Here is a 20157-nt window from a genome sequence, read left to right as displayed (position 1 = left end):
TAAGATGTGTAGACTTCGATTCCCAGAATTTCCCATCCAGCACTCTAGAGTGGCTTGGGAATTCTGGGAGTTGAAGTTCTACACATCTTAAAGTTCCGAAGGTTGAGAAACACGGCTCAAGTGTTTTCCGCATTTCAACCATCCCCTTAAGAGAATCTTATTGTATGCAGTAGTGAACATCTAAGCCAACACAAAAATACCCACGGTTAACATCAGTGTAGAAGCAACAGTATGAATAAACCGATACATTAATCTAAAGATAAAAAAAATCTGAATCAAATATGTGACATAAACTAGCAAGCGTATGGAAAAATGAAGGCGAAATTTTGATGTATACAGCAAAATGCCTTACCTTTTGTGACAAATTTTGATGCAGATGTGGAAGGCATTTCAGAGTTTCTGATGCTTCCAGTGGGAGCTGTATTTGCTACTTCTTTACCACCCGCCTCATAACTTTCTTCTGAGCTACAGGGGTTCTCCTCTTGCTTTATTTTAATATTTTTGCCTTTGTCAGCTGATATTAAATGTCTATTTTCGTTGACAGGAAAGGTATCTGCATGTTGCTTTTTCTGTTTTAATAACAATCCATCTGGAGAGTTCAAAATGTGACCTTGGAGAGGAGCTTTCTTAGGTAACAGAGTTGGAGAAGAAATTGATGGAGAATCCAAAACTGCCTGGAACAGCCGCTGTCTAGGAACAAAATACAGCGCTAGATCAATTTACAAAACTATTATGCCTTTTTTTCCTCAGGATTCTTTTCAACATTTGAAAGGGAACAATAGCTAAAACCCAAGCATGATACCTTCTGGCTGAGGTTCTGCTGAAGCTTAAGTGAAAGGATGATAATTAATGTAAGCATCCACAATCAACTGAATACTTATCCCCTTATTTTTATCTAGCATTGGGAGCTGACATACAAAACCCTTAAACTGCCTACTATTTATTTATCTAAAGAGAAGGAAAACTCATCAGTATCCAATAATGCTGTAACATTTTTAGAAGACAGAGTTTGACTATTCTAAATTCAGATTAATTGATGGTGTCGTTGAAATTAGAAAAGTGTAGGGTGAGTGAGAGGAGAAAAGAAGAATTAAATAGCTGGGTCCCATAGCAGTTTTTTCAGAATCAACAACTTTAGTACAATATTTTCACACCAGTAAAGTGTACCTTTAATTCCAGAATTTCTATCACACAATATACTTCATTTTCTTCAACTTCTGTCCTTTTTTTAATGCATTTTCCCCAAAATATATTTCAAACAATAAATACTGATCAGTCAATTAAGTATATTTTCAAAACAATTAACACAGCACATCAGTTACTGGTTGAATATCTACACTTTGTTTCTGCTATGCATTTTTCCTATGCATATCCCAGTACATATAATTAACCACAATCCTCTAATTATGGTAGTCCTCTAAGCTCAATAAATAATTACTATAATATAAAAACAGTCAGTTTTGTTTAAGGCTGATAGGAAAGGTTTGTACCTATGATTTTGTGTAATTTATGAACAGATGTAAAGAAGCTACAGAAGACACAATGGAATCTGCATCTATTTTAGGATGCACATAGCCTCTGGCCTATGTATTTAACATTTAATAAATAAACCTCTTACAAAAGATTTGCACCACAAAATTCCTCCTAGGATGGTATGTTACATATTAATTTGAAGACTGCAATTAATATTACTGAAAGTTATTACAGATGCAAGTGATAACAAATTCATTTGTTACATTTTGATATAAAATGAAAGCAACATTAAAAATAATTGAAATTCTATATAATTTCCACTCTCCAAACACATCTTAAAACTTTTATGAATCTATTATCAATGCTAATTCAGACATAATGCAGTTAATTCATAGCAAAATGCTCAACCCAAGTATTAATGACATAATAAAAGTACTTTTTGCAAAAGTATAAAAACTATTACTGAACTTTAAAAGTTATTAAGAGTCATACTGTTAATACTAGTTATTACCTAGTTACAATAAGCTAACTGGTGACATCTAGTGGACACATAATAGGTGCAATTAATAACACCTCATAATAAACCCAAATGTTTTAAAAGAAATAAGTCATAGAAGTAATTATGGTGAATGCAATGTTGTTTGACATATTCAATTGGTCAAATTAAACAAAAAATTAAATTAATACAAATCTTTTATGGCGTTTACCAGAGCAGATGTCAAAATCTTCTAAGACACATAGCAAGCATTTTTTCCTCCTAAAGGGGAGGCAGAAAAGGTATCTTCAGCTCACAAAGCCACGGATCCATAAATATATAAGCAATGAAAATGTTCTATTGAGCCAAAATATAATTTTCACTCATGAAAATATACCGCAACCTTTAGAAAAACCAATTACAAACTTAATCAATTTTTAAAAACAATACTCTTTTCTACCAATGGCTCAAATCCACATAGACCAATTCAGTTATAGCCAGAAGAGAAAAGACTGCTCCTTTCACTGAATTACTCTACTAGAAAAATTAAGGGCTGGTGTTATTCAATGTCTACTTGTAACCGCTAGGTGAGGTTATTTAGCAGCACAGGTCAGATGTGATCAATACAGCAGATGATATTCTTATGGAAAGGCTCAGATCCTGACCAACCAAATGGTAACATTAAGGTCCTGCTACAGTATCTGGAGGTTGTTGGAGTCTCCATGGAGAACAGATTGAGGCTCAACCCTAGCAAGACTGAGTGGGTAAGAATATGTGCACTAATTGATTGCAGAGGTCTTCCAACTATAGGAATCGGTAAGAATTACTCTCCCAGGCAAATTTGGTTTGGAGGACTTCTAGCTCCTGCTTAAAGAACATGACTTCCGGTTTGCTCGGAGGGTCGTTTTAAGCGCTCCGAAGGCGTCAGGGAAGCCTTACTTCCGGTTTGCTCGGAGGGTTGTTTTAAGCATTCCGAAGGCTTCCGGGAAGCATCTGGACGGTCCCTGAAGCCTCCGAAGGGCCTCCGGGGGGCAGGGGGCTCTTTTCGCCCTCCCCAGGCTCCTATAAAGCCTCTGAAGCCTGGGGAGGGTGAAAAAAGCATGTAAAAATGGGGGGATGGTGCGTTGTGCACGCATGCACACTGCCGGGTCATGCGTTGCATTCTGGGTGCGGCACGCCCGCACATGACCCCCCTGCGCTCCCCCCACTTGTGGCACGGAGCCAAAAAAGGTTCGCCATCGCTGCCCTATATACCATTTCAGACAAACGGTTGTCCAATCTCTTCTTAAAAACTTCCAGTGCTGAATTATTCACAACTTCTGGAAGCAGGTTGTTCCACTGATTAATTGTTCTAACTGTCAGGAAATTTCTTCCTAGTTCTAGGTTGCTTGTCTCCTTGATTAGTTTCCATCCACTGTTTCTTTTCCCGCCCTCAGGTGCGTAAGAGAATAGCTTGACTCCCTCTTCTTTGTGGCAGCCCCTGAGATATTGGAACACTGCTATCATGTTTCCCCTAGTCCTTCTTTTTATTAAGCTAGACATACACAGTTCCAGCAACCATTCTTCATATGTTTTAACCTCCAGTCCCCTAACCATCTTTGTTGGTCTCCTCAGCACTCTTTCTAGAGCACAGGTCTCAAACTCACAGTGTCACATTGCTATCACTTGATGTTTCTCAATGTTTTTCCCATTCACAGAACTGGGGTGACACATCTGGCCCGTGGACCGCCAGTTTGACACCCGTTCTAGACTTCTTTTTTTACAGCATGGCGACATGCAGGAAGTATCTAGGAGGGCATTGCATAGATTTGTTTGCCAGTTGTGTCAATTCCTGGATGAGAAGGCCTTTTTCAGGCACCTCTGTATTACTGCAATATGCATTAATGGGGCTGCCCTTGAAGACTTGTGTGGAAGTTACAAATGACCCATAATGTAGTAATGTAATTAGTTATGGATGTACCTCAGTCTGCCTTGTAACATTGCTATTCCATCAGCTTCTCTGATCAATTTCAGGATTAGCCTCCAGGTGCAAATTAAGGTGTTGATGATCATTTATAAAGCTCTTCATGGCACAAGACAGGGACATTTGTCTTCTCTGTTGCTGTATCTGCCATTTGGAATAGTATTTCCCCATATAGCCCAACCACTGCAAATTCCAAGAAGATACTACAGGTTTGGGTTTTTTTCCAAGGTTCTGGATTAGGATGGTTATGGCCCAGACAAACATTGGGTATGTTTGGTGATTGATTTTTCGCCTGAGCATACTCATCATTTTAAAGTAGACATTCTTATAAATCTCCTAAATAAATAAATAAATGCAGTTCATAATTATGCAAAGTTCACCCAGCAAATGGAAAACAAATCTCTTTCAACCTGCTAGAGGGATCAATGGGAAAATGAAATGGTGAGACTCCAAAGTCAAACATGTAATATCTTCCCCATCTGTTTCACATATACACCCATGTTTTCATCGTCCCAAAGATGCTTTTTCAAGCGGCAACTGGAGTTTCTTGTTTTTCTTTGAATTCAAAGAGAAACAAGAAGGTCCAGTTGCCTCTTGAAAAAGCAACTTTGGGACAACTATGACCTGGATGCCTGAGAATCTCCATTGCCATGTTTTTAATACATCATTATATCATGGCACTCTCCTCAGAATGCAAAGAAGTGAACAGTCCCAAGATATGTCTGAACTGTACTATTTATGCTAGTATTTAGACAAAGATGCTATATTGGACAGCTATTGATTTGGTTCTTCTCCAAATCAAAAACATATAGATTATCTGACCTCCCTGATGTGTAAGATTTATACATATCCATTAAAGAAATTTTAAAAATGGTGAAAGATTATAATCCAATATCAAATTGGATGAGAACAGCACTACTTGACCTTAAAAATATTAGACAAAGCTTTAGATGATAAAATAAAAGTTCCAATAAATCTTTTTTCACTCAGACAACTTAGAACAAAGTACCAACTAAAATATTAATGTTGTGGGATTTAAAACATTATTTTCTAAATTATCATTGATTTTCAAGAAATAGAAGCATTCTGAATTAAACACAATTTTGTCACATTTAAAGCAAGGTTCCCACATACCTTCTAAATATAAGCATAATTAAACAAATATATGAAACATAAATAGTGCAAAAGGATGAGAAGAAAACTACTAATGGATAAAATGCAGTAATATAATGCCTTTAAAATGTTAACCATTTATAACCACATGAATTATGAAATATTGTTAATATATTAATGCCAACTCAGTATATGCATGCCTGTGTCTCTTTATCTATCCATCTATAATTTATGCTATATTGAACCTTCCAGAAACTCTAGGTGGTTTACAAAAATCTTGTTAAATATTAGAAATTGAGTTATAAACAAACTTCTAATGATCTTGCAGAAGCCATCATTGTTGTTCGAACAAAAATATAATATTACTCAGTGATGACTAGTCTTTGGAAAAATGCTATTAAAGAAGAAGCAAATTTCATCTCTGAGTGGAGGCCATTCCAAAGCACGAAGGATATTCCATAATAATAATAATACCGTGTTTCCTTGAAAATAAGACAGGGTCTTATTTTCTTTTGTGCCACGAAATATGGCCTTGGGCTTATTATAGGGGAGGGCTTATTGATTTGGGGTTTCTGGGCAGCTGCTCCCTTGCGAACTGGCTCCCGAAGAGCCAGGCACAGCCTCAGGGGCAAAGCAGCCATGAGGTGACCACGCTCACAAGCAACCGCCCGGCAAACCCCCTCTCCAGCCGGGCAGAGCGCCATTCACTGACCTAGGGGGTATCCCTAAGGCGCCAAGGCACGTGGCGCTCTGCCCGCTCCCCAGCGGCTTGGCACATTAGGGATACCCCCTAGGCTAGTGCATGGAGCTCTGCCCAGCTGGAGGAGGTTGCGCGAGCACCTGTTCCGCCCCCAGCAAGCATGCCTCCCAGCCTCACCATGCCCTGGCCCAGCTCTCCCTGCAGGGCCAGAGTGCCGCCGCTGTGCTCCGAGCATAACTTCTTCTCCAGCTTTCAAACTCCAAAACTCAGCAGTTGAGTCTTCCAGCAGCAGCCGCTCTAGGAGTGCGTTCTATGGTTGTGGGCTGGCTGCCGGACAGAGAGTCTTCTGGACAGAGAGTCTTCCGGACAGAGAGCCTTCCAGCAGCCAGCCCACAACCATAGAGCGCACTCCTAGAGCATCCACTGCTGGAAGACTCGGCAGCCGAGTTTTGGAATTTGGAAGCCGGAGAAGAAGTTATGCTCGGAGCATGGCGGCGGCACCCTGGCCCTGCTGGGAGCCCCCTGGACAACTCCCCCCTCTGGCCAGGCAGAACGCCACTCCCCAACCTAGCGGTACCCTGAAGGCAACAAGCAACATGAACGCCTTTCCCAGCCCCGGCTCCCGCGGCTTGGCGTTCGGGATACCACTAGGTCAGTGAGCAGTGCTCTGCCTGGCCGGAGGAGGTGGGTTGTCCAGGGGGCTTATTTTCAGGGGTGGGCTTATATTTTTGCCCACGCGAAAAATGTGGCAAGGCCTTAGTTTCAGGACAGGTCGTATTTTGGGGAAAACACGGTAACAACAACACCTCTTAGTATTAATTAATACCAGTTGGAAGAAGGAATTATGTTAACACTTTAGGCCCAAGTCCTGTAGAGCTTTAGATACCACCAATATTTTGAGCCAGTAATTAGATAATTAGAACTGCAGAAAAAAAATACTACCAACCTGCCTTCCATTGAGGACTTGTACACTGCACGAGTCAAAAAGAGGGCTGTGAAAATATTTACAGACCTCTCACATCCTGGACATAAATTGTTTCAACTCCTACTCTCAAAGCGAAGAGTATAGAGTACTACACACCAAGACAATTAGGCACAAAAATAGTTTCCCCCCCGAATGCCATCACTCTGCTAAACAAATAATTCCCTCACCTCTGTCAAACTATTCATTAAGGCTGCATTACTATTACTATTAGTCTTCTCATTGTTCCTATCACCCATCTCCCCCCACTTATGACTGCAGGACTGTAACTTTGTTGCTTGTATCCTTACAATTTATATTGATATTGTTTCCTGATTGCTTATTTGTACCTTACGACATTAAGTGCTGTGCCTTATGATTCTTGATGAATGTATTTTATTCTCCTTATGTACACTGAGAGCATATGCGCTGAAGACAAATTCCTTGTGTGTCCGATCACACTTGGCTAATAAAGAATTCTTTTCTATTCTATTCTAAACTATTAAACACTACCATGAACTAGTGCACAGCCTGCCACATAAGTAGTATGCATCTGTGGTTGTTAATAACCTATTATGGGTTTTGATTCTAAGAGTAATAATACCTGTGGGTGATGAGTTAGAGTGAGTCCAGATGGCCACTGATTTGTACAACAACAAAAAGTCAAAATTGGACCCATGGGAAAATGCCAAGCCCTAAATCACACCCCAATGGGCTGAGAAATAGAGAATCCCAGAAGATTCAACAGATTTAAAATAGCATACAAGAACTGTTTGGTAATCACTTGCTACACAATTATAAATTTGGCTCAATATACAATGTGGGATTCTACTTTATTGAGAGATGGAGAAACACAGTTTCTCCATCTCTCAATAGTTTGTACTTTTTTTCAAATGCATTTTAAGTACCACTATTACTTGCAGTGTTGCCGTTTCTAAAACTGAAATTTATCTTCAAAGAAATCTCCTCCGGTCCATTGATCATGAGCTTCCTTTTAGATGCACCGTTTTTATTTTTACAGTGAGCAAAATGCACGTAGTATCCTATGTCCTACATAATATAGTCAATATTCACTGTGGGCATAATTAGGGTAATTGTATTAACAATGAATGTTGACAATTTTATTTTCAGTTCTTTTCTAAATGTTTCCCATCGTAGAAGTGATTATTTTTATAGCAGCTGAACACTGAGCTCTTTTCCACAAACTATCTACTGTTAAGTTCAATATTCTTTTCCTAGTCAATTACTACTACCAGCCAGGTTCTATCAATGTACATGGTTAATTCATTTGGCCAGGATACAATTTACCCTTGTGGTTTTTTTAATGTTCACTTCCTGAATTTGGTATTCTTTTTCAAGTCTCTCCTTTTTTGTTTAGCTATCTGTTTATTAATAAATTAAAACCTGTTAAAACAAACAGCCTAGACTTACAAAAGAATGTCAAACCCAGGAAGTTAACTAAAATCTTGAATTCAGGGACAAAGATCCACCCCACCTTTTCTTCATTACAGACAGATACACATAATTCATTTGGCTCCCCTTAATTCCATTAAATTTTGGCTATGTGGTTTATGCAAAAATATGCATTAAAAATGTTTTCATGTTGCTTTTAAAATAACGCGGCATTACAAAATTGTGTACCTAGAGACAAGCTGGTTTTGGTTTTTTTTAGTAGAAGAGGTGAATGTGCAAAAAAATAGCCTCAATTCTTTACAGCCCTCATTTTACTAACTGGTTTCCTATTCAGTCTACATTTAAAGAAATTCTTAAATATTAATGTTATAGCTCCCAACCTTTAATTTCTTATTTGCATTTAGTATTGTCTGCTTATGTAGCTCTTGTGTAGCTTTCCTTTCCTTTTTTGTATTCATGCAGATAACATGTTCATTTTTTGTGATGACCACTCAGCTGAACACTCCACCCAAAGGAAAGAAAACATACTGTGGTTCCCGAAAATAAGACAGGGTCTTATTTTCTTTTGACCCCCGAAATAAGCACTTGGCCTTATTTTCAGGGAGATATTATTTTTGAGGTGCAGGAGGCAGTGAGTGTGGTCACCTCATGGCTGCTGTTGTGTTGCAATATTTTCAGGGAAGGGCTTATTTTAGCACATCCGATAATAAGCAATTGGGCTTATTATCCGGGGAGGTCTTATTTTCAGGGAAACAGGGTAACAAGCTCAAGTTTTAATCTGCAGCCCCCCCACCACACCCCGCCTATATATCATCAGTATTATATGGGGAAAGTATGTCTTCCAAATGATGGGTTAACCAAAGAGGAAAATTAGGGAATTGTGTGTTACTATGACTGTTGTGCGGAAAGAATAGGAATGTACTAGTGCAAAATACCAGGTAATTGCCCTAGTGTTTTGGCCATGTCGACTGCTGGCCTACAGCCAATATCTCAGCTCTCAAGCTAAAAATGGCTCTCTATTTCCTTGTTCTAACCATTTCTTAGAAGTTGCATTATATTCGTGCTGTGACATTTGGTTTATTCGAGTTTATTTTCCTGATCTGCAATATTAAAGCTAGATGAACTTTTAACCTTGTAGGACTATGTGATCTTTAATCACTTGTTCTAGAAAACATACATTTGTTTTCTTACTTAAACTTTCATTTTACCACTTCTCTATGAATTGAGATACGATTACGTTGGCCTTCCTTGGCAATTTCCCATTTATATGTAAATAAAGATTGCTAACACCATGTCACCATTTTCAGTTAGTCCAGCAGCACGTGTATCTTATGCTCTGCATAAGTCCATAACCAAATCTTTAAGATGCACATTTTTTGTATCTAAAAGCTTAATGATTAATGCGGAGGGGATTTTTCTACTATGTGAATAGTTAAGGCCACTTTAATTAATGGCTCTAATATTTATTTTGGAAGTTAGTATATTGCTAATCATCTTTCAGTAATTCTCCAAAAGAAATTTAATTGCTGATTATTTAAAGTCCTTTTTGATGCATGAAGTGTTATTACCCTTCCCTCTCCATCATTTGCTCAGATAAAATGACCATATACTACCAGTTTTTGCATTTCTCTATGTTTCTGTCACTTGGTAGATATTCAGATAAACAAATAGAAACTTCTTCAAGAACTACTATCCCATTTTGGTCTAAGATGCTTCCAAAATTAAAACATAAATATAAATACAGTGCTCTTTTCGAATGTTTTTTTTAGAACCTACATTTTCTCTTACAAACCTTTGACTTTCTTGAAGGAGTATCATAGATTACTATTTATTCATGGTTTATTTTTAGTGCATCCTATCCCATCTTGAGCAATGGGAAACATTTTCACCCCACTCATTTTAACATATTTCTGTCCAAAGTAAAAGCTGATTTGGGCTCGGTCTCCAGTCTGATTCAAGTGCAGTCTGTATTTTTCATCTGTTCAGATTGTCCCCACATATTCTTCAGTGCCTTAACAAATCTTTTCAGCCATATTTTTATTATCTTTTCCATGAACTTGTGTTTTACCTCCAATCCATCCACATATCTTCGTTTTCAAATATCTCATGATTATATGGGCATTAAGATTATTTGGGAACAGATATCCATCATAATCATTAACTATAACTCTATATTATTTATAGGACTCTCTATACATTTTAACTACAACTTTTCTTTGATGTTAAAGGAATCTGATATACTTTTCATATTCCAATTGAAAAGGGGGCAAGGAAGCGTAGGTAAGGAAGTAAGGAAAGTTCAGGAAGAAAAAAACTTCTTTAGTGCAAGTTGCAACATAGGTTTCTCTAGAACTGATCCAAAAGCATTCAAAGTAAAGTAGAAAACTGATAAAACTATGAAAGGCAGACATAAAAAGCAAGGTAAAGATTAAATCTGAGGATGCCTCCCAATTCATCTGATTGACAAATGAATTACAGAGCCACAACACCCTCTTCTGGTCAAGAGGCTATAGAGCACATTGTCGGTGGCAGCTTTGGTAGCACAGAAAAGAGACGGAGTTCTTAAGATGATTTTAATTTATACATGACCTTGGAGGCCCAGACACAGGACCTTAAAAAAAATAGATAAGAAAATGCTGAGCCAATGTATTTTTTGAATTGTAAGCAACCAGGAGTCATTGAATGAGATGGGTGGCTATAGAAATTAAATTAAAGGGAAAAGGAAAGGAGTCCCTGTGGATTTTACTCTGCTAGTCGTTGCCTCCTATAGGGGGCAGTGCTCATCTCCGTTTCAAGGTCATTAAGCCAGCACTATCTAAAGACATTTCCACAATCATGTGGCCAGCATGAAGTCACCGAGTGCTGATACCTTCCCACCAAAGTGATACCTATTTATCTACTCGCATGTGCATGCTGTTGAACTTCTAGACTGGCAGCTGGGTTGAGGACAGGAGCTTACCCTGTCATATGGAGCTCAGGGCTCAAACCTGGGCTGCTGGCTTTTCAGCCGACAAACCTAGTGTCTTAATCACTGAGACACCGCACCACCCTATAGAAATTGAATAAATAAATATAAATAAATAAATAAAAGCATGCAATTTTATCAGCACAGTAGATAAAATTTTCCAGGGACTGGATCAGAATTCTAAACCATTCAAGGTTTAATTTGCAGTGAAACATGAGCTATTTTCTGTGTATTGATTATGATTTTTTTTCTTTTTAAATATTTGTATACTTTTTTTACAATACTTATAACCCAGTCCAATTCCAAAGGATTTCAAGTGCCAACAAAATGAAACAAAGGAAAAATAAAATAAAACAGAACAAATAATTAAATCAAAGGCAGTTTCAAAGGACCAAATTTAACCACAAAAGATATCCAAGATGAAAACCCAAGAAGGAACTTTACACCATTTAGTTGGAAATATATTGAATTTTTTTTAAAAATCCAACTGAATTCCAAATGTAGTAAATATGCCACACATACAGAATGTCTGGGATTAATTCTATAAGGTGGAGCTTATGCAGAGAATGACTGTAACAAATTCAAGTTTTTGCTTTGATTATTTATCCTTTTTCACTTTCATTTTCTTTTGCTCTATATTAAAATAATATTAATAAAACCTTAGAACCAGTTCTTAAATTCCATATCAGGACATACAGAATATTTTGCGGTTTCCAATATTCTAGGTAGATAAATAACTGTATTCTTAAGCAAAGATCTTAAGAAACAGTAGTCTTGCATATAACAATTGCGTGTGTGTGTGTGTGTGTGTGTGCGCGTGCGTGCGTGCCCACGCACACATGCACACACACACACACACACACACACACACACATATTTTATTCAATGTATTTGTTGCCCATCTGGCCACCAGGTGAATCTGGTTGGTTTACCACATTAAAAGTGATAAAATTGTTACAATAATGCAGAATACAAAATTATAATTAAAATAAATTATAAAATAATGATAATTATTTTATTCCAAAATGTCATTTCAAAACCAGGAAAAAGAACTAGAATGTTTTTTGTTCTTTTGGTACCTTTTTCCAGCAGCAAAATAGTAAATGTAAACCAAACAAAAAACAAAGCTAATGCTTCGTCATAAACACCAGTCACACTTTTCTGAAATTAACGTTGTTTAGAATAGGCCAACTTTCTTTAAAACTGACAGCAAAAGGCAAAACGAATCATGGGAAATTCCTAATTTTTCCTCTATTCTGCTTCCACTAAACCCATTTTTTGAGGAAACAACATTGCAACTCGTCATGCCAAAATTCAGTCTTCATAATTACAGATAAGAGAAATCCCCAACGAGGATATGAGAAGTAGTATGGTTTCATTGTTATCAGAGTCCAGATTTGAAATCAAGAAGCTGGATGCTGTTATCTCAAAATAATTAAAAATGCTTTATAATATTGAGGTGTTAAGAAAAGAATATCCAAATATTAAAAAGTTCTTTGCTGTTTGTATTAAAAAAAATGTGTTTTTCTAATTCACATGAAAGTTTATTAAAAGAGTTGTGAAGTAGATTCCAGCATTTGCAAAGGAGAAACAGATCCAAGGAAGTAATCTCAATTGTAATTGCTTTGGGAATGTGCAAACATACTGTAATTCAATAGTGCTACCTTGAAAAAAAAATGGATGGGTTTATTAGTATATGTAATAAGCCACTTCTCAGATCATCAACCTTTGAAATAACGTATTTATTGTCAGAACTATAAAGTGTGAAGATTTATTGTAACACTTTGAACAGACACGTTTGAAATGCAAATTGTTAGATTAACAATTCAATAGAGATTTTCATCCCTTGAAATAGATCCCTGAAGACTGCCTGCATAATCTGGAACAAACTGGGTCTCATTCTACAACTTTGCCTTCATTTTTAAAGAACAATTTATTCTACACAGAAAGGTTAAAAGTCTACTGGTACCCCTGGGATAGCCAATTCTGAGTCATCTAGTGAAGAAATAATAGTTTGATGACTCCAAATATAAACCAATCAATAGTAACAGAGTTTAGCTGACAGGAAATGTTCCATTTTCTTTACAAAATTATAGAAGTAGCTTACCACTGCCTTCTTTTGGGATGTTTGTTAGATCTTCAGATTGGGCCAACAATTTTGGAATTCCCAGAGGGTTCCTATGTAAGTTCTAGCCAAGACTTGACTTTACTTAATTTCCAAGATAATCCAAAATCTATTAGATACCATACGGATATGGAAAAGTTAAGTGCCATGGATAGTATATTGATCTCTATGAAGGACTCTTCCTTCTTGGGAAAGCCAGATTTTCAAGTAAGAATAGCAATAACTTAAATTGTCTTTATATAGTTTAAAACTGTTTATATGTTTCTAAGATTGTCAGACATTTTGCAAAATTTATGTTCAGAAAGGTACAACCTAAGTCAAAAGACATTTAAAAGTGACATTTTGTCTGTTATAAAGGCTATTCTTATTTCCTGTCAGGCAATTATATTCACCTTCATAAGGCAACTCTCTGTAGGGGGGATAGCTTCCATGAATAGAAGAAGGGAAGGAAGGAATTATTTGCAAAACTATGTCCTCCTACATCATGTCAAATGTCACTATATTCTAATCATATAGATCTGACCTGGATGAGTGGAGAGGAATGTGAAGAAGAAAATGGAAAATCAGCACAAAGCAACTCCTCAATTTCCATTCACAGAATGCAAGATTGGACAGACTTCATTAAATAAAGCAGGATATTGTTAGATACAATTCCATTAATTCTTCTTAACTTAGTTAACAATGATGGTGCAATGTTTTAATATAAAACAAATAGCTCACCAAAATATCATTAGCAAATAGTTATCACAATATTGCCAGATATATAAATCCTGCAGCCCTTCTCAGGAAAAGGGAGTATTTGAAATTTTGAGAGCTGAAGAACGATATCATAATTTTTAACCTTCAATGGCATTATTATTACAAATTAAAGTTACCTCACATCTTTTCTCTATGGAATCTCCTAGGCCAAATTATTCATTCACCTATTCTAATATCACAAATTGTAATATTTCAATGCAGAAAACTAAAACTAGGACAGGGTACATTAATAAACATTTCATGTTTTACTATATCATACTACAATTTTATTCTGCTCTCCAATTCTACTTTTTCCTTCCCTGTATCTTAGAAATTGTTTCCTATCTATAACAGCACTGAATTGCAACCAGTCAATTTGATATGCTTTGTGTGACTGTTTCGTGCGTCCAGATTTACAACTGCATATGGACAAAACAATGCATATATTTCCTGCATATATTATTTCAACATCTGATATTGCATAAACATTTACCGGTAGATAAATATGTATAGCTGAGTATCAGTCCATGATTTTGGGTTTTGAAATTTGATGATTTTGAATCACATCTGAGTCTCACTCTAAAATTTGCAAAATTATTCGGTACCTTGCAGAAATAAAGTTCTGTACCAGTTCATCTAATATCCGGTTATTTTTCAAGTCAGGTCCTGTGGCTACCTGTAAAACAATAGAAATGTTCAAAGTAGTACTTGTGCACTTAGCTGTTACTGGCTCTTAAATTCTCTGTATATTAATTCCCACATATAAAGACATAAACATGACATCTACATATATTTATTGAAAATGCTTAAACTGAAAAAAAGGAAGAAAATTATCTAGAGTTTAATTTATAATTACTTTTTTTTGCAAACACTTATTCTTTTATGTAAGTGATAATCATCTTCCTTGAGCTTTTAGTTGCCTTGTATGGAGCCAAACGTCTGTTGTTCTTCAGAAAAACATCACAATACGTGATGTTGAAAATATAAAGGCAGAAACAAAGTTAGTTGCTCCAGATATGTACACAAAGTAATTTTCGAAACAAGCAGGGGAAGTCAAGAGAGATTGAAAGCAGAACATAGAGACTTCCAACTTCCCAGAAGAGTTTACAGCCAAAGTCATCCATTTAGATATACTGTAGATCTTGAAATGAAAACATTTATTTCCAGGGCTTCTTAAAACCTTTCATAACATCTTTCATACAGACTACTGTTTTAAATATTGCATTAAAACCTACCAAGACATTTTCTCTGGTCATGTGGCTAGTATAGCTATATACCAAAGAGGCACAGAAGACTGTTACCTTCCCACCGAAATGGTACTTATTAATCTACTTGCATTTGCATGCTTTCGATCTGCTAGATGGACAGGAGCTGGGAGAGAATTTGTAATAGCAGGGCATTATTTGTTTTCAATCTTCAAATATTTGAAAACAACTTTTCTTCCAATTGTCCTGCATCTGATGGCCCTGATTGTTCAGTCAACAATCCTGAGTCCTATAGTCCACTTTTCAACACATGTCCAGAACACCTAGCATGTCCCTTGTTGACTCAAGCGATTCAGAATAAGTTTCTGTAAATTACGTCTCGCCATATTGTTTTTGGGAGAGGCACTCTTCTTCTGGCTCCTCTGATGAGACCTACCCAATATAGTTAAATCTCTAGCATAGGTTTTATCTTCCTCAGAGCCCGCATTTCGACAGCCACATCAACTTAGGGCCACACTGGAGGATTATCATAGTACTTCTAGCTTATTCAACATGCAGCCTGAATTTCAAATAGCTTATGCTATAATTCTAATTTTGAAGTGAACACTATATGCAGTGGTGCTCAACAATCTATGTCTCACCGATTTACCTCTGATAATATCCCATTGAAATTAAATTTAAAGAGATGTATAGGTTTGTGTTTTCCAAAACACTGTTAGCTTGCAAATTTGACGAGGACTATATTTTTAAAACTTAAATTCTAAACCAAATCAAGGATATTAAGTTTTATAAATTTCTGCATCCACCCTTGTGAAAAATCTCATGCCTAAATATGATCTGTGATTGGTTTTGGCAAAGCATGATGAAATGCCAATACAATTAATGTGTAGGCTGAATAATGGCAGAATGCTCTCTATCTTAATATTGAAACACTGATATTTCCCTATATAGTTTACAATTTCCTGATAATTATACAGCTATTCATATTCATACCTTGTAATCTAACTAATAATGTGTCAGCATTAGATACTCCTGAATGAAAACTAGTTTCTGGACCTATTTCAAACAGACTTGTCATATGGCTTGGCACTAGAACTCATTCAACCTTTCCTCCAAGAAAGAAATGGGAAATACACACCCTGTTGATTCTTTTGGACTTCACAACAGCTTTTATTGTCATTTGCTTTTATTACAAATCTACAATATAAATTTTAATTTCCAAAACTCCTCTTGGAAACTTGGGTTCCTGATATCTGAATCATCAATTCTTCATACACTTAAATGCTCCATGCATTTAGCTCAGGGGTTCCCAACCTCTGGCCCCCAGGCTGCTACTGGTTTGCAGCCCATAAGGAATTGGGCCACGCAAGCAGCAGGCTAGCTCACAAAGCTTCATTTGTGCATTTGCGGGATTAGGTTGTGTGTGCAAAACCATCCCGTCCACCCACTCACCAACTGCCACTGGCCCATGAAGCCAGAAAGGTTGGGAACCATTGACTTAGATTACTAGAGCTAGTGGTAATGGCACTGAGAGATCGAGATTTGTAACTGTTTGATGTCACAGTTAATCTTACTGGTTGCATTTATTGTCTTATTGCATAATTGTTTTAAAATGTTCCTATGCTTACTCATAAAGGTAGTCTCTGACTTACAAACCATAATTGAGCCCATAATTTTGATCATAAGTAATGACCATAGCAACCATAATCCTGGGGAACTCCACTGCCAACCAGACAAAGTTCAGAAGTGCAGTCAGGGATGCTGCTACATTGCAGGGAGGAAGATAAATGAGCAACAATCCCTATGGCTCAACTCACAAAAAAGGGATCACATCTGGTAATATCTGGGGCACAGTTATACATCAATTCTTCAAAGTAAGCTAGGTGAGGAAACACTACAAGAAGTACAGAAATGAACTTTACTATGGTAAGAGGGCTCTCTGAGTTTGGTTGTTTTTTTTTTGCAGATGTTTCATTACCCAAACTAGCACCTAGTTTGGGTAATGAAACATCTGCAAGAAAACAATTAGACTCAGAGAGCACCAAGGTCTCTTCATTTCAACCCTGAGCTACAAATATTCTCCTTTATTGGTATTATGGTAGCGCCTAATAACAGCAACTTGAAAGGCTTGAAGTTTTCCTTTGTCCCTTCTTTTACAAAACAGGCTCAAACAGAACTATTTTGAGGTTCTTTTTTACACCTTTTCCTTTCCCAGGACTAAATTGCCTCTTACCTTGCCTTATTTCCTCCTGCATACCTTCTGTAAAGTTACCTACACATACTTCCGCACTGCATGTTCAAAAGCCTAACCCAGCACAGATGGCAATAAGATGTAGAATTAAAAACATTTTTAGCAAGATAAAGGCACACCTACCATACAGCATATAGGGCACTGAGGTTTATAGGACAGCGACTTTCGAATACAGAGAGAACAATCTGTTGGGAAAAAAAACACACACAAGCATAAGCAAAACACAGCAATCTAACAAAAGTGCAAATCATGAGATTTGATTTTCTATAGGCAAAATGTGATTTATACCTTTCAAAATGTCTTTCATTTTATTAGCAAAACTTTTAAAAATCTTTTCTCTGTATTCAAATGAGTGAGTAAATATTTCTCACAATAATTATACTCACAAAGTAGAGTGGAGGAAATTAGGTAATGCAGACTAGCAAATGAAATGAATATCTTATTTAGTTTAGATATTTCTCTCTACATGGGGCTGCCCTTGGGACGCGCCCGGAGACTGCAGTTAGTTCAGAATGCAGCCGCGCGGGCTGTGATGGGGAGTACGAGGTACTCCCACGTAACACCTCTCCTGCGCGAGCTGCATTGGCTACCTGTGGTTTTCCGGGTGCGTTTCAAGGTGCTGATTACCATCTTTAAAGCGCTCCATGGCACGGGACCTAGTTACTTGCGGGATCGCATCCTCCCACATACATCCCTGCGGCCAATACGCTCACACAGGGAGGGACTTCTCCTGGTGCCATCCACTGGACAATGCCGGCGGGCGACACCGAGGAGTAGGGCCTTCTCTGTGATGGGCCCAACCCTCTGGAATGACCTCCCCCCCGACATTAGAACCACTTCTGACCTCCGCTCCTTCCGGCAAAAACTGAAGACCCACCTGTTCCGATTAGCAGGCCTGGCATAATTCAACTGTCCCTCCTGGCAAACGCACTATATCTGGTTATTTTAGGGGTTTTTAATTCACTGTATTTGTTTTTAGGGGTTTGAACTTATTTTAATCTGCTTTGTACAGTTCTTTTAATGACATTCTTACCTCCTCCATGTCAACTGTCAATTGTACATACTTAATTTTATTGTATCTGATATATTTTGTATGAACTGTACACCGCCCCGAGTCCCTTTCGGGAGAGGGGGCGGTCTAGAAGCATTAAATTAAATTAAATTAAATTAAATTTGCTGCTTCAATCACTAAGACTCTACACAGTTTACAGAAGCAATATAAATTCAGCATTAGCGTATTAATTATAAAAACAATCTTAATCATAAATCATTAATAGCAATAGCACATAGACTTATATACTGCTCTATAATGCTTTAGAGTCCTTTCTGAGCAGTTTACAAATGTCAGCATATTGCCCCCAATAATCCGGGTTCTCATTTTACTTACCTCAGAAGAATGGAAGGCTAAGTCAACCTTGAGCTGGTCAGGTTCGAACTCCAGACTATGGGCAAAGTTTGCCTGCAATATTGCATTTTAACCAGTGCACCACCAGGGCTCCTGGTATTTATTTTATAAAATAATGCATAAAACTAGACCCTTTAAACATACAAAACATTTTACAGTCAAAACACAGCACTGTAAATCGACACAACTTAATCATCTCAAATATCACCCACTGTTCTCAATTTTTTTTCTTTAAATATTCTGAGTGTTGTTTTCCCTTCTGTCCTCCAGCTCCATTTAATTACCTTCTCACCCATACCACTATTCCTTCATTCCTGGCCCATTTGTATCCCAGTATCTTTCTATCTGCTTGACAATACCCCAGTTCAGGAGTGGGAATACAAAATTTTACCAACCGCTTCTCTGTCCCGTTGCTGGGTGGGCATGGCCATGGGGGCATGGCCTAGTCAGCTTCCTGCACCACGGCAAGCGGGGGCGTTTTTGCCCTCTCCAGACTCCAGAGGCTTTGCTTGAGCCTCCAGGAGGGCAAAAACAGCCTCCCCTGGGCTCCAGAGGCCCTCCGAAGGCCGGAAACAGGCTAGTTTCTGGACTTCCGGTAGACCTGTTCCCTCCCAGAGCCTCCATGTGGGCCCTGCACTTACCTCACATCCAAAACGGGCCACATGGAAACTCCTGGGAGGGGAGGGGTAGGCGGGGTCAGCCAGTCCTTGCAACTACCAGTTTGTCAAACAAGATTAAATTTAACATCTGGTTCGCCCAAACAGGTCCGAACCGGCTGAATCTCCCCCTGCCTCAGTTCCTTTAGTTTTTCAATTGTTCTTTTGCCTGTCTATGGCCTCTAGAGATGGCATCCAGCCTACGCTTCACCATCTTCTCTAATATGCGACTTAATCCTCCTCCAGTCTGAAACTCAATCCTCCTGGTGACTACTCAAATCAGGTCAGCAACAAACACAAATTCACTATTTTTGGCAACTTGGGTCATCCCAGCTTCTCAAAAACCAGACTCCATTTATTATCCTCTGCAACCACCTTTGCCTATGATTTTTCCAACTCTGCAATTTTTTGCCTGTCATCCTTACAGTCAACAGTCATTCTGTCCAGCTCCAACAGGAACCAGATCATTCCAATCTCACTTATTTCTTCTGTGGCCCCATTTTTCTTTCATTACAAACTACCATTATTGTTGCTGCAGTTGCCATTATTATTACTACTCAACTCACCTATTATCATCTTTTATATAGAAAATTCTGCTGCCATCTAAACGTTCTGATTTTTGCAGTCCAGATCTGAAGAACTAGTCTTTACCCAACAAGTTAGCCATATAATTTTTGAGTTTTCAGACCAATGCACTTACAATGGCTGGGGAAA

The 20157-nt window shown here is 37.7% G+C and overlaps 1 protein-coding gene across 2 annotated transcripts in view; it reads right to left on the bottom strand.

Moving 5' to 3' along the window:
- RAD18 (RAD18 E3 ubiquitin protein ligase) overlaps positions 1-20157 on the bottom strand; it is a 129424-nt gene that overhangs the window by 95091 nt on the left and 14176 nt on the right. For both annotated transcript variants that reach the window (XM_081935317.1, XM_081935318.1), the window contains exons 3-5: positions 17506-17567; positions 14532-14602; positions 353-690 (exon numbers count right to left, since the gene is read on the bottom strand). In XM_081935317.1, coding sequence (XP_081791443.1) covers positions 353-690; positions 14532-14602; positions 17506-17567 — 471 coding nt within the window. The remainder of the gene's footprint in view (positions 1-352; positions 691-14531; positions 14603-17505; positions 17568-20157) is intronic.

Source organism: Natrix helvetica, assembly GCF_964273705.1.
Source record: "Natrix helvetica genome assembly, chromosome: 1".
In the NCBI taxonomy this organism is placed as follows: domain Eukaryota; kingdom Metazoa; phylum Chordata; class Lepidosauria; order Squamata; family Natricidae; genus Natrix; species Natrix helvetica.
Note: the sequence above shows the minus strand (reverse complement) of the source record. Positions and strands in the feature narration are given on the sequence as shown.